General features: G+C 41.2%; 1 protein-coding gene across 4 annotated transcripts in view; it reads left to right on the top strand.

Annotated features, from left to right (window-relative positions):
- Positions 1 to 12,314, top strand: part of LOC131233615 (WAT1-related protein At4g19185-like) — a 45,074-nt gene extending 32,760 nt beyond the window's left edge. For 3 of the 4 annotated variants that reach the window (XM_058230397.1, XM_058230396.1, XM_058230393.1), the window contains 3 exons: positions 379 to 530; positions 11,388 to 12,057; positions 12,136 to 12,314. In XM_058230397.1, the coding sequence (XP_058086380.1) occupies positions 379 to 530; positions 11,388 to 11,613 (378 nt within the window). In that variant the 3' untranslated portion in view covers positions 11,614 to 12,057; positions 12,136 to 12,314. The remainder of the gene's footprint in view (positions 1 to 378; positions 531 to 11,387; positions 12,058 to 12,135) is intronic. The other variant, XM_058230395.1, reaches the window with a different exon arrangement.
- Positions 12,315 to 14,952: the final 2,638 nt, after the last annotated feature.

The raw sequence follows: 14,952 nt of genomic DNA, 5'->3' as shown, positions 1-14,952 counted from the left end.
GGGGCTGACCCTGACCTGGCCCATATGGGCAGTTAGCACTGGGTCTGGGCTGAAACAGGGGCAACCTGAGCTCGACCTGTTTATCAGTCGGCGCGTAAAAATCAGGCCTCTGCGTGGTCCGTTTGGTCCATTTCACATAATTGATCCCAATGAGTTTGCAATATTTTTTGAAAGGTCTAATGAGTTTTCAGTTTACTATGGTGGAACATTTGAACCATTTCATTATGCAGATTTGCAGGTCTTGGTATCGATTGCCTAGTGGGGGTGGCTAACAGTGATGTGTGAACTGACAGTGGGGTGTACTAACAAGCTAATAATAATAGTAAAAAAAAGATTTGTATTACAAAAGAACTGAATCAAATTCTTGTTTTTACCCAGGGAATTGTTGCATCTGCTCTCAATTATGGACTCTTGACATGGTCCAATAAGATCTTAGGGCCTGCTCTGGTGGCTCTGTATAATCCACTTCAACCTGCAGCATCTGCCTTTTTGTCAACAGTATTTCTTGGAAGCCCTATTTATCTGGGAAGGTTTTACACAAACTCTTATGATAACAACTGTTTCTATGGTTTATTGAGTATTGAATTATCTCATTAGTTCTGAAGTCCATCCACATGTGTAGCCACTTGATTTATTGCATATTCTAATCTATTGATATCCGAAGCTAAAAGTATGTATTAGGTTAAAAACTCCCTTTCTATGGTGCACTGTTGAGCAGTATATGTTCCTCGCTTCAAGTGTTTTAAAGTATGTATGAGCTATTAAATAATTTGAAAGCACATTTACATATCAAAAGAATGTATTTGAATTTTGAATAGGTGGATTTATGCATACATTGCTTATAAAAACTCATTAAAAAAACATTATAATTTTTATTCATTCTTCAGTTTCCTGACTCTGAATATGTGATGCCTTAACGTGGGAAAAAACATTATTACAGAAGCATCGTGGTATCCTTTGGGAGAATAATCTTAACTTTTTTCTTTTCTTTTTTTAAAGCATTTAGAGTGTGAAAACAAAAGTTACATCTATGTCAAACAAATGTCTCATTGAGGGACCAAAAGAAGGACAAGGCATGCCAGCAAAGCATGCCCTTTACTCAAAATTCCTGCAACTATGCTTTTGCTTCCTCTGTTTCTATGTTTTGAAGCAGGACTAGGATTTTTTATTTTTATTTTTTTTAGTTTCTTTTCTTTTGAGAATTAGCAAATTTTTTCCAGTATAGAAAAAAAAATCTAAAGACCAGGAATGAATTTCCAATACAAAGAACTGATTGGTGCGTATCAGTAACATTGCCTCTCTATTTACACGACCAAAGAAAAAAGAAACGACAACAACAACAACAACAGAAAATAAAAAGAATTGATCCTAGAAGCTATGTGCAGAATATATATATATATATATATATATATATATATATATATATATATGAAAGGTAACTAATATTTTATTAATGGAAGGGAAACAAAACAAAGACAGGGGAAGCTGAGTGCGCTTGCTGAGAGGGCAGACACCACTAAGCTCCAAGAAAACTAAAATCAAAATCCTTTAACAAAGTAACATTTTTCGCCCATTCTATGATGAAGCCTTTTGCCTTAGCTGAAATCAACTCCACTGATTTAGAGGAATTTGCAAAGCATCTCTCGTTTCGTTCATCCCAAACTGACCACCAGATTGCAAGGATGGACATTCTCCATAAGCACTTTCTCCTTTTTTCCAATCTAACCCCGTGCCACGCTGAAAGCAGACTTTCCACTGAGCCAGCAATACACCAAGAGATACTGAACCGCAAGCTGAAATCTGCCCAGATTTTAAATATGAATGGACAGTGAAGGAGCAGGTGATCTATCGTTTCTTCATCCTTCATACAACAAAGACAGATGTTTACAATCTGCATACCCTTTTTTTCAGGTTATCTATGGTAAGAATTCTCTTCTTACCAACCAACCAACCGAAACAAACTATCTTGGGGTGAGCCGAATACCTCCAAATGAAATGGGACACCCGCTCTTTCTCTGGGGCATAAGAGATTAGAGAGTGGCGATAGAGAGATTTGACAGAAAATATACTTGATTTATCTAGTCTCCAAACCAGAGAATCTGCATTCCGATGATTGGGCGCGGATCGGTAGATGCATTTGAGAAGATTGACGTATTCAGAGATCTCCCAATCTTGGAGATTCTGTAACGCCCTGTGTTTTCGAAACCCGAGTACACGACTCGTTTTCCAAAAACCTGAGTGTTAACCTTTAAAGATGGTTAAATTTCAGGTTTTTTTTTTTTCTTTTTTCTTTTTTCTTTTATTAGAGTTAGCAGTTTAGCGGAATAGAACAATTCAAGCATAAGAGGAAATTCAAATACACAAATCTAATTATTACAGTAGTTGCCCATAGAGCTTATACAAACCAATGTCTCAATAACTACAATTATAAAATGAAATGGTTAAACATATGAAATCGAATACATTGCAATTATTCTTGAGCTGTAAAAATCATGAAGTAGTTCTCGAGTAGACTTCGTGCCCTGCTCCTCATCAGTCTGATCATGAATATCATTTAAATCACCCGCGCTACTTGTACAGTTATATATTCAATGAATGAGTGGCCAGCTCAGTGTGAATTCCCCTCAAGATTACACACCGTTGCATTAGTTAAGCATAGTTTAAATAATAAAACATACAACGCATTTCATGATGTGATCTTGTTTAAGTGCATGGATGCGTGAATGCATATCAACTGAGGATGCACATCTAGTTGGCCAAATGACTGGACATTTCAAACAGTCAGTCCATTCATGCAAGAGAATGGGCCTTTCGAACAGTCAGCTCATTCAACTTGCAAAGTAGTGGGCCTTTCAAATAGTCGACTCACTTAGACATGAATGGGCCTTTCAAACAGACAACTCATTCATGCCTGAGGATGTGCCTTTCAAACAGTCAGCTTATCCCTAATAGGGGAATGGACCTTTCAAATAGTCAGTCCATTCAAGCAAGAGAATGAGCAAACAGTCGACTCATTCAACTTGCAAAGGAACGAGTCTTTCAAATAGTCGACCCGCTCAAGTAAGATAGTGGGCTTTTTAAACAGTCGGCTCACTTAAGCAAGAATAGGCTTTTCAAACAGTCGGCTCATTCAAGCATGGGGATGGGCCTTTCAAATAGTCGCCCCATCCCTAGTAAGAGAATGAACCTTTCAAACAATTAGTCCATTTAAAATGCAAGTGCCATGAATGCATGATTAATCCCAGCTATTATTATTCCAATTTGCAAGCAACCAATTTAGAAAAGCTCAAAGGTCACTATGGGGGGGGGGGGGGTTTCGTCACCCAACATAGATCGACAGCTCGGGCATAGTGTCCCATTCCACCATCTCCGGCTCATGAGACTTCATCATTAGGATGATTAATAGCATCCTCCTCAACTAGTGGCCAATCACAGTCTATCAAGTGGGACTTGTCATCGCATGGTCACACAAAATAATCCATTAAGCTGCCTAGGGCAAATATGCAATGAAAAAGCCATGTAGGCACAACAATCCATGGATGGTAAGCCCACATCAATGTTTCATTTAATCCATCAATCAAAGTAACCAATAGGTGAGGGTCCATCACAATCACAGTTAGTCAAGTTACATCCTAAGTCTGGGTGCACATATATAAGTGGGGTTTTCCCACTGATAGATGTAGCAGTTCAAGTTCTATAAGTAATTCATAAACAATCCATAAACATAAAGGATAAGCAAGTACAACATATGGATATTCATACAAGCTAAGTGTTGAGCATATGATTGATAATCAGATTCAATATCTAACACAAGTTATCATGAATTAAAGATATCAATTATAAAATGAACTATAACTTAAACTAACAGGGAAGAGGAAAGCTCGAGGGGAAAGATTCATCACCTGATGTGTCGAATCGTCAACTAATGTTGTTAGGAAGCATGCACGCCCTTAGACTCGGATCCTACCATCAATTATGAAATTTTGCGTGGTTAGATCCAAGTTTTACACATTGTTTTTCGTTAAGGTTCTAACCTAAGGTTTGGATCACTTAGGTTTAGGTTTTTACCCCCTAATCTAATTTTAGGCTTTGTTTTAGAGTTGAAATCTAATTCATATAATTAATTTATAATAATATTAGAAGTGAAGTGATAATAAGTAATAATTGTCAGTTAATACTAACAACACTAACCTTATAATCCATAATCTACTAATGACAAAATAAGAATAATATTGATGTTAATATTTAATGCTAACAATCTAGTAGTGAAATTAATAGCATCTAATGATAATTTCCAACAATAGTAACTTAGTGATAATTTGATTTTGACAACTCGTATGTATGAAAGAATTGGAAGTTGACATACCTAAGTTGAATGAATCAGGATCTCAAACTAGCCCAGTTTGAATATGGAGTGGTGAGGACTGAGTCGACTCAACACAACTATCAACCTTCCTCTCTCTCATTCGCTTCCTTCTTGATTCCCTTAATACAACCACAACCAGCAACTAGCTGGACCTTACCGACTCACAGAGTTAATGAGTCAAGGCCCAGTTGACTCGGCAGCGAGTCAAGTTTCCAACTCGAGTTTAATGTGTCGAGTCAACTCAGCTGCAGCAGTAGTCCCGCAACAGCCCCTACTCTCTCTCCTTTTTCTTCTATGACTGACAAGTCTATCAGCCCAACAACAGCCCTGGTCTTGAGTCATCAGCTGAGTTAACTCAATGACGAGTTGCATGCCTTGGACCCAACTCGAATGGCAGCAAGTTCATCTCTCTCTCTCTCTCTCTCTCTCTCTCTCTCTCTCTTCCTTGCTGGATTCCCAAACTAGCTTTGAGCACGCCAGATCATGGGACAACGAGTGAATGAACTCGGATAGGTCCAAGCCAAGTCTGAAACCTGCCAGCAGCTCAATGGGCCGGATAGCAACATGGCAAACCTGCTACCCGGCCTCCCATTCTCTCTTCTCTTTCAACCCCTTTCTTCTGTTGTAACAACCAACAAGGTTAGCACTCGAACTGGATGATCCCGAGCGTGTCCGTGACTTAGCTTGAGTCGAGTTGGTGCGGGAGCCCTTGCACACGATGCGAGTGCAACACCACCCCACTCCTCTCTTACTCTCCTTTCTTCTTCTTCCCTGCTCCCTTTCTCTTTCTTTCAGATTCTTTCTTCTAGCTAGGAACGTCCAGCCATGGATGTCCAGGCCTGACTCAAGCTCGGTCGAGCTGAGTCGCGTTGGTGCGGTGTAACAGCCACACCATCTTCCTTTCTCCTTTCTTTCTTTTCTTTCCTTCCTTTTTAATGGAGCTCTAGCAACAGCAGGACCCACACCAGGACGGACCTGCTAGCTCGTGCAACGAGCACCGTTTACGCACCGACTGACAAGCTTCTTTGTCGAGGAAGATGATTCGCCATTAATGACAGATCATGGATGTCCACATTTTTCTTCAAAATGGTGCCTAAGGACGATGCAAACAGGCCTATGGGAGCTCGGAGTATGCTCGAAATGAACCTCTAGGGAGGTTTTCATGGTGGTTTCGAGATTGGAAGCTCCCAGTTCGATTTTCTCGGACGACTGCACTAACGAGAAGGGAGGGTGCTTTAGCTGAATCTCCTCCCTTTTACACCTTACCCTAATCCCTCCAGGTCGTTGGATGAAGGATAAACAACCTGGATTAAGTCTAGGGCTTCCCACTCGCCCTCTCTCTCAACGAAAATATCCTGGCTTTTGGTTGAGTTGTCAGCTAGCTAGTGAGCATCGGACGACTGAGAGCTACCTAAATGGAGGGCTGGGATTGGAGGATCCCTCCTTTCACGAGGATTGCCAACCTGTCGCACGAAGACAGTTTCCGTTTTTGGAAATGTTGTGTTTATAGGATCCGTTTGTAGCAAGAATTGTGTGCATGCACACGTGTTGAATTGTGCAAAACCTATCGGCTTTTGGTTGCACGTGGGTCCTCTATCAAATGGACGGTTCGGATTAGCCATCGGATCCTCATTTGTGGCCCATTTGACGCTTGAACGGACGCCCGTCCGTTCGCTGGGAAGAACGAAAAGAGAGGAAGTTCCTTTCTTTTTCGGACATGCTCGGGTCAGCGCCCACTTGATCGGGCTGGCAGGTCTGGTGCATAGCAAGTGTACCACCCCTGGTGTACACGCACCGCAATTGTGGGGTCCACAGTGATGTTCTGATGGATCCAAGCCATCCATTTGTTTTGTCAGCTTAATCTAGGAACTCAACCCAAAGGATGAGTCAGATCCTAAACATTAATGGGCCATACATCCAATTTCATTTATTTCTAGCTCTAATTGTAGATTTTTGTTGGTCTAATGGTCGGATCATATCAAAATTGAACATCAACGGTTAAAAGGGTTCCAATGATCCTAAGGAATGTTTGGCATGTTATAGGGGTTGATCTGTAACTTTGGTGGGCCACGCTACTTGATTTTGAGAGTTTTAATAACATTTACCAACCCTTTAACAGTCAGATTGGCTCAAGGTGTTAATCTAAACGGCCCTACATAATTCTTAAGTTGCTCAGTTCACAAATGTCTCGATCAAACCATTTAATTAGGCTATTTTAAGCAAACACGTATCTTTGTAGTCAATTGCAGTGTTCGCTCTATAATCCAACGGGCGGATTGATTCAAAACCACTGATCAACGGTCTTGGTAGTTCTATGAGCCATCTAAGGGGAATTTGATGCTTGATTTACCACTTAGATTGTCTGGTTAGTGAGATCAAGTGGCGGATCGCTCTACGGGATGTTATGGGCATGATGGACGGTGGATTGGATGATGCAAGTCCTGGTATTAAAATGAATGGTTCGATTGGTCTATCTGAGTGATTGAAGTCCTAGAGTAGGTGTCTCTGAGGTTGTGATGGACCATTTTAAGAATCATTCAAATGGGTAGTTTAATATGTGGATAGGGATTACTTTTAACGGTTGGATTTAGACTGAAATGCACGTGATCGTTTGCTTAAGCTAGGCTTGCATTTATTCTAAATTTGGTTGTACGGTAACACCCAAGTACTGAAAAGTACGGGGTGTTACAGATTCCTTCTACAAGCCACATTCAGAAAATCTTGCCCGAGGATATCGAGAAGCAGCTAGCAACAAAAACTAATTTGTTGGGAGCCAGCCTGAAGATATTCGGGAAACAATTTTTGAATGGTTCTTCACCTTCCCAAAGGTCCTCCCAGAATCTGATGTTTGCGCCATGACCAACTTCAAATCCGATTCCTCTAAGAACTACGTTCTTCGTACTTAGGATGCCCCTCCAAATATGAGAAGCCCTGTAGAGAGACGACTCTTACGTCCACCAGCCCCCTACCGAAGCTCCATACTTACTTTTAATGATAATGTTCTAGAGATTGTCACCCTCTATCCCTAGTCTCCAAATCCATTTTCCTAGGAGAGCACGATTCATTTTCTTAAGGTCTTTCACCCCAGCGCCGCCTTCTTTGAAAGGCTTGCACACCTCTTTCTAGTCCATGATATGGAATTTCTTCTTGTCTTCCTTACCACTGAAGGAAATTACGTCTGAGTTTGTCTATAGAGGCCAGGACTGACGATGGACATCTGAATATGGACATGAAGAAAAGAGGCAGATTAGAGAGGGCAACTTTAATAAGAGTCAAACGACCTTTCATGGAGAGATAGCGGCACTTCCACCTAGCGAGATAATTCTCGAACCTGGCAAGAATCTTATCCCATAGAAACTTGGGGGGCTTACCAATACAGAGAGGGAGACCAACAAAAGAAGACGGGAGAAGGGTTGGAACATAGTGAAGGGAACCCGCGAATGTGTCGATCTCACCATCTTCCAAGTTCACCCCTATCATCTTGGATTTTTCCAAATTCGCCCTCAGCCCTGACACAACCTCGAAACATCTAATAGTTGTGCGCAGATTTTCGATCTTGTCAAGTGAAGCTTCTGAAGAGATGAGGGTGTCATCGGTGAACTGAATGTGGGAGATCGGGCTTGGCATACCTAGGATGCTAATACCACCATGGTGTGCCATAAAGGCCATTATGTAAAGGTAACGGTATCAACTGTTACACGTTATGGGGTCGTAATGACCGTAATAGTCGTTATGGAAAAAAATGACCCGTAATTGTTGTTAATGGCACGTTACATCCCCTATAAAGGCCATAATAGCCCTGTAATGGTCTATTATGAGACATATATAGGTTTTTCATACTTTTAAATCAACATTACGGGGCAGATACAGGTTTTTCGGGGATTTTTTTAATAAATAAAAAGTAAAAAAGAGAGACCGTAACAGCCATTATGCCCCGTATCATAAAGGTAACGGTGGTGGCCATTACGGCCACCGTTACCGTTACGGAACACCTTGGATACCATAGAGGATGCCTTCGGCGACCTTTATGGAGCATTCTAGAAAGAGCCTCTCCCACAATGAGGAAAAGAAACAGAGATAATGGATCACCTTGCCGCAGGCCTCTTGAACTTTTAAAGAAGCCTTTTGGAGCCCCGTTGAGAAGGACTGAGAAGTGAGCCGATCCGATACATTCGCCTATCCACCCTCTCCACCTAGAGCCAACACCCAACCTTCTAAGCATATATTAGAGAAAGCCCCAATCCACATGGTTGTATCCCTCCTCAATGTCCAGCTTGTAGAAGATGCTCTTCGAATCCGATCGATGGCAAGAGTCAAGGCACTCGTTTGCAATGAGCGCGCGGTCGATAATCTGTCTCCCCAGAATGAAAGCATTTTGGTTAGCTAAGATGATTTTCCCAATCACTAACTTTAGACAGGAGGCTAAAACTTTGGCTAGGATTTTATATGGAGCCCCGATCAAACTGATGGGTCTAAATTCTTTGAAGGTGGCCATGCCCGCAACTTTGGGAATAAGAGCGATAAAAGAAGCGCCCGCAACTATGTAAACAAATATTCAATTATTCACCTCAATGAATTCTATGTAAATGCTTCCTTAACCCTCAACCAAGAGAAGATATTTAAATTGCATTTGTTTTTCACATTTTTGCTTGTGGATGTATTATGCATATTGTCTCCATGTACCATATTGAATATTTCTCTCATTGTGCGTCAATACCCCATAGTACAAACCTTTTTCGAGTTCAGCTTTAGGTGATTTGGAGTCAGGAAGTTTCCACACTTGAAGATTTGGGAAGGTACATTGTGCAAACCTTTTTCCAACTTAAGGATCAATTTGCCTAAGGTCACCATAATTGCTGAGAAATAACATGGTGGATTTTTAGACACAAGGACCTCAGTGTGTTGCATCACAGAACCGACACTGCTGCTAATTATCACCCTCTGGGCATATCACATGGCCTCTCATTTACCTCACATTCCCACTCAAATTAACAAGCACAATGAATGTCACTCAAGTATTGGGAAAGGCATTCTCAATGCAGAAGGGTATAAGTATGAGAAGGATAGGCTATGGGGAATCCTCTCAACTTTATATGCATAGGATATAGGGTACAGAAAAAGCATTGAGTATCATTCTATCCTTTGCATTGTGAGAAGGATAGGCTATGGGGAATCCTCTCAACTTTATGGCTTTATGCGTTTTTTGTTGTAATGTGGCTTGAACCCCCCTTTGCCGCCTCTTTTTGTCCGAAGAAGAGGTGGGGGAATTGAGATCCCTGTTGGATCATATCAATTTTTTGCTATCCAACTGTTGGTGATACGGATAAGATGTGTTGGCAGTTGGAGAGTTTGGGATGCTCCTCAGTCCGTTCCTTCTACAAGTTGCTGCAAGTCCGAGGTAGTGGTGAAAACTCCAGTGGCATAGACACTACCAATTTTATTTGGTCCTATGGTGCCCTACCGAAAGTTGCGGCCTTTGCTTGGTTGATTGGCCAAGGCAAGATTTTGACAGTGGATAATCTTCGGAAAACGGGAATGGTCCTCCCAAATGTTTGCCTTATGTATATGGCTGATTCGGAATCTATTAGCCACCTCTTTATGCATTGTCTGGAAGCTATTAGCCACCTCTTTATGCATTGTCTGGTAGCAACCTCTTTTTGGAATGTCATCCTATCCATGTTCTGGGTCGGACTTGAAAATCCTCTGGTATTTGTGTCTCTTGGAGGGGCTTTGGGCCATTTGGGAAGAGGGGAATGGGAGATGCTTTAGGAGCCACTCTATGGGAAGTGTAAATGTTGAAAGCAAAGGGCCTGGTTACTGAATGGGCCTCGAGCTTGAAAGGGGAAATTTATTATTCTTTTAGCATGTAATTAGTTTGGGTAGCTGCCCATCCTTTCCCTGTACAGCTTTTGCCTTTTGGCGCTTGTTTATAATATACTTTTCGTTACCTTTCAGGCAGTGGGGGGATCTGGGGTTCTGGTGAGTTTTGGGGTTATGAAAATTTGAGGTTTTTTCCTACTTTTTTGGGAATAATTAGCATTGTTGGGAGAGGGAGTTTCCATCATTTCCTTTGAACAAGAGCAAAATAGTCATTTCACATTTAAAGAAATCGGCATCCATATCAACAATAATGAGCCTTAATGAAACATTACGCACGCAAACTCCAAAAAAATTTATTGAATTAAATAATTTTTAATGATTTTTTATGTTTTAAATAATTTAATTACAGCGCTTTCATGACATCACAGGTCAACCCGGTTGGACTGGATTGTTGGATCAGTCTGGACCAGAGTGCCCACTAAAACGGGTGACATTCTGGGTTTTAAAACATTGGTTCTAATGATACCATATATCATTGAAGGGCATCCCACTTGTGCATCATTACCTCTCAAATTAACAAGCACAGCCCATATCAGTTCAGTATGGTTTGCTTGTGGTAGGATTGTCAGTAAAAGAGTGGACTGGACTGCCCACTAAAAGGGTGTATTTGGTGTTGTCGGTAAAACTTAAGTAGGATTTGTATAAATTAAAAAACTAGAGGGGTTATCTGTTAATGTCAGAAATCGTAGAGGGTGTATGGAAAAACTCCACAAAATTATTCAGTTATATAATTAATTTTTAATGATTTAATTAATTTAATCATGGTGCTTCCATGATGTCACCAGTCATCCCAGTTGGACTGGATGGTCAGACCAGTTTGGACAGGACTCCACTCAAAATGGGTCGATATCTGGTCTGGGTTTTAAAACGTTGATTCTAATGATAGCATGTCATCGAAGGGTGCCCCACTTGTTCATCAATTACCTCTCAAATTAACGAACACAGCCTATGTCAGTTCAGCACGGTATTGAGTATGACAAGGATTTAGTGTTTTTCATAATTACCATATAATGCCAGGGTTAGCATGGTTGCCTATACTATGTTGATTTTTCCTCTTAAATCATTGCATTACGTGATTATGGAAAACAAATTAAAATTTTGTCAGTAAACTAACACTGTGTGGGTTTCCATGTGCAAGCAGCATAATTGGAGGGCTTCTTATAATTGCCGGTCTATACTTGGTCACTTGGGCATGTTATAGAGAGAGACAAGCAGCAGTTGTGATTACTTGTGTGAATCGAGACTCTGAACCTCTTCTCCACGAAGATCAACCAGTTGTCAAGGCTTCATCCTACCAGAGAGGACACATTTTCTCTGGGCCTTCCATGGCATTGCCTAGGCCTTGGATCGAGGAACATGAATCTTGATGACAATATTCCCCTACATTGCTCCATAAATTTGTTTTTTAGTTATAGTATACAATGGACAAGAATGGCCTTTTTGGGTCTGATTCTTGCTGTTCATAAGTGCTGTAGTTAGTCATCGTTTTTCCTCAGCCATTTTCGTCATTCCATATTACCATCTCCTTTCTCCCCTGCCGAACTTTATTCATGTTCCATGTTTCACAAGAAACTACACAAATTAATGGCGTCAGTAAAGTTACTTGCTGAACTGGAGTACAGGCTTGATTGTTTCTCTTCATCACTTGGAATTAAGAATGGCGTTGATCAAAACAGAGAAAATTCAAGGTTCCCCTTGGGCATTGGCACAACCAAAGAATCAGCAACTCAGCAGGGCAACCAAAGAATCAGCAGGTCAGCAGTGGAGAACAACGGCAGAAGTGTCGGGAGCCAAAGAAGATCCTTTCTTCTGTGCTTATTTTTCCATATTTATTCATTTCAGCTTCCTGAAAGGTGGATGATGGATTTTCATTTGGGATGGTGATGCAGGTTGCAGGTCCCACGTCAGCAGCATCTCTGGTTAAGGAACAAATTAAGGGGTCTTAGAACTTTTGATACGGTACTCTGCTATCCGTATGTGTAGCCAAGTTACTGGTGTTATGTGAAATAAAGATGATTGTTGTGATAATATTCTTTTCAAGAATATGTCCGAGTTTCTCCCCCTTTTCTTTTCTGGAACCACAATAAGATGCATACTTTTTGCCTTGAAAAAGAAAAAGAAAAAGAAGAAGAAAAATAAAAGATGCACATAATTCTCTGTTACAAAAGGATTTGCTAAAAGGGGATGGAGGCTAACAGATAAACCTGATGGCCTTGCCATATTGATGATCGTTTTTGGGGATTGATAAATTCTTTTGTATGTAAAAGAACCGAAATGCACGGTTCTTTAAAAAAAGAAAAAGAGCCTCTGCTACTTCCCTTTTTAATCCATAACTACAACACCGAGGCAGTCCTCTTATCTATTCATCTGTTGGTTTTCGCTGGTGCTCTTGTCACTTTCCTGAGTTTTTTTTTTTTTTTTTTTAACACGCCCACTCACACCCCACACACACTCATGCACTCACACCACAGTGGGATTTCACCACAATGGGTACTCAAACCCATTACCTCGTGTTGAAACTCTTGTGAGTCTACCACTCGAGCTTCTTTTTTTTTTTTTTTTTCCTGAGCTTATCAACCATTTGCTTTTCTATCATCTCTTGGCTGCGTATCCAGCTGATTTGCTCCTCTAAATTCATCTTGGTCATCGACCCCAGCACCCTCCTGTGGCATCAGCTTGCATGCATGCATGTGACTGTTATGATTAACATATCATCATCCTCAAATCATCCTTCTCATCATCATCAACAACAAATCCTGCAGGTTATGATTATCTGTAGCCCCCTCAAAGAAGACGGGCATTGGTGGCGGCATGAACCTTTCCACTGATAATCCATGATTAAAAAGATGAAGAAGCTCAACACAGACAATGGCAGTATATGATGCTTAAAGAAACCTCTTGATGTAAACAGTGGAGAGAACTTTGGAGCTTAAAAGAGGATAAAAATACGGCTTCTCTTCCTAAGATGGCAAAAGCTAGAAGAAGAATCAACTTCATAATGATAAATGTTGCCTTTATGTAATATGTCCAAGAAATTGAAAGGCCTAAACAAAGCAGGTAGAGGCTACTGTGTTCTCCATTTAGGGCCCGTTTGGCCGGGTGGATTGGAAGGGATTGAATGGTATTAGGGTGGATGGCGTGGATTTCTAGGTAATGATGGTGTTGTCAGTGGATTGTCTTGAGATCCATGGGATTGCTATATTCCTGGATTGCTATATCCCGTCTGTTTGGCACGCCTGGCCAATCCAGGGATTAAACTTTCCTGTCCCTTATAATCTTACAAACCAAACACGTCCCAGGCAAATTTGAACGGATTACGGTGGATTGGATGGGATTTAAAGGTAATGATGGTGTTGTCAGTGGATTGTCTTAAGATCCATGGGATTGGGATCAGATCACCGGCTCTGTTTGGCATGCCCGGCCAATCCCGGGATTTAACTTCCAATCCCTTCCAATCCGACCGGCCAAACGGGCCCTTATGGGAGTAGATGCCTAGCGTGGATGGTTTCACGACAGCATTCTACAGAGCATGTTGGATTGTGGTAAAAAAAAAAGAAAAAAAAAAGAAGAAGGGACATTATCTTGGTTTTTATGAAATTGTTTGAAAGTGGGCCTTTAGAAGGCTTGATTCTGGTCCTAGGTATCTATGTGGCAGTGGTGCTCTCCAGACGTGGGGCTTGGATCCGTGTGGCTCTCTGTACGAGGAGCTTCATGTATCACGCACATGAAACATCGTTCAAGGGCTTTAAATAGACAGCGCCAGTCCAACCTGTTGGTTTTTGTGTCTTGGCCTGATGAGAGACAAGCTTAGGGTCAAGGCAAGTGTTTGGCATGGCCATCCTATATTTAGAATATCTGAATTAGATATATGGATTATAAGGAAGAAAACCACTAAATCTTCACTTTATACTAGCGTTTTATATATATTCTTTCCACAAGTAAACTGAAGACAAGACGTGAGACCTGAGATGATTAATGAAACTCTGTTAACCAACGAGCCATTCCCTTCCATTTGTTTTAAATGGTCTCGTGCCAATTGGGTTTACTTAGGCAGATAGTGGGTCAATATTGTGTCATTTATATGGGGCCTTAGGTAGGCCTATGCCTGCTAGGCAACTTACATCTCATTGGCATTTCTACTGGTTCAGTTTGTAGAGATAAAGAGTAAGATCTATATTCAAAGAGAAGTTTGACTGTGGCCCACCCACTATGGTTTAAAAAGATAAAACTGCTGTCTCTCTTTGAAATGTGGTTATATGGTTTAAAAAGAGAAAACTGATGTCTTTCTTTGAAATGTGGTTATATGGTTTAAAAGGAGAAAACTAATGCCTCTCTCTGAAATGTGGTTATAATGGGCCAAGCTGAAAGATATATATGTGTGTGTGTGTGTGTGTGTGTGTGTGTGTACATATATATGTAACGACTCCACTGGGGATCGAACCCAGAATTGCTGGTTCCGTGGACCAGCACCTTATCCATTGGGCCATGGCGTCATTGATGGAACAATTTGAAAATTGTTCATTCAACTTCTGTAGACATGCATGCAGACTCCTTGGCCCCCCGCCCCCCAACACACACACACACACACACACGCACGCACTTACTCGAACCACAAGAGATGCTCAAACCATGACCCCATGTCGAAACTCCAGAGAATTTACCACTGAGGCATGGCAACAAGTGCACCATTTTGCCACATGCCTGTG

The sequence above is a fragment of the Magnolia sinica genome, chromosome 18, assembly GCF_029962835.1.
Source record: "Magnolia sinica isolate HGM2019 chromosome 18, MsV1, whole genome shotgun sequence".
In the NCBI taxonomy this organism is placed as follows: domain Eukaryota; kingdom Viridiplantae; phylum Streptophyta; class Magnoliopsida; order Magnoliales; family Magnoliaceae; genus Magnolia; species Magnolia sinica.
This window is presented reverse-complemented; position numbering and strand designations above follow the sequence as displayed.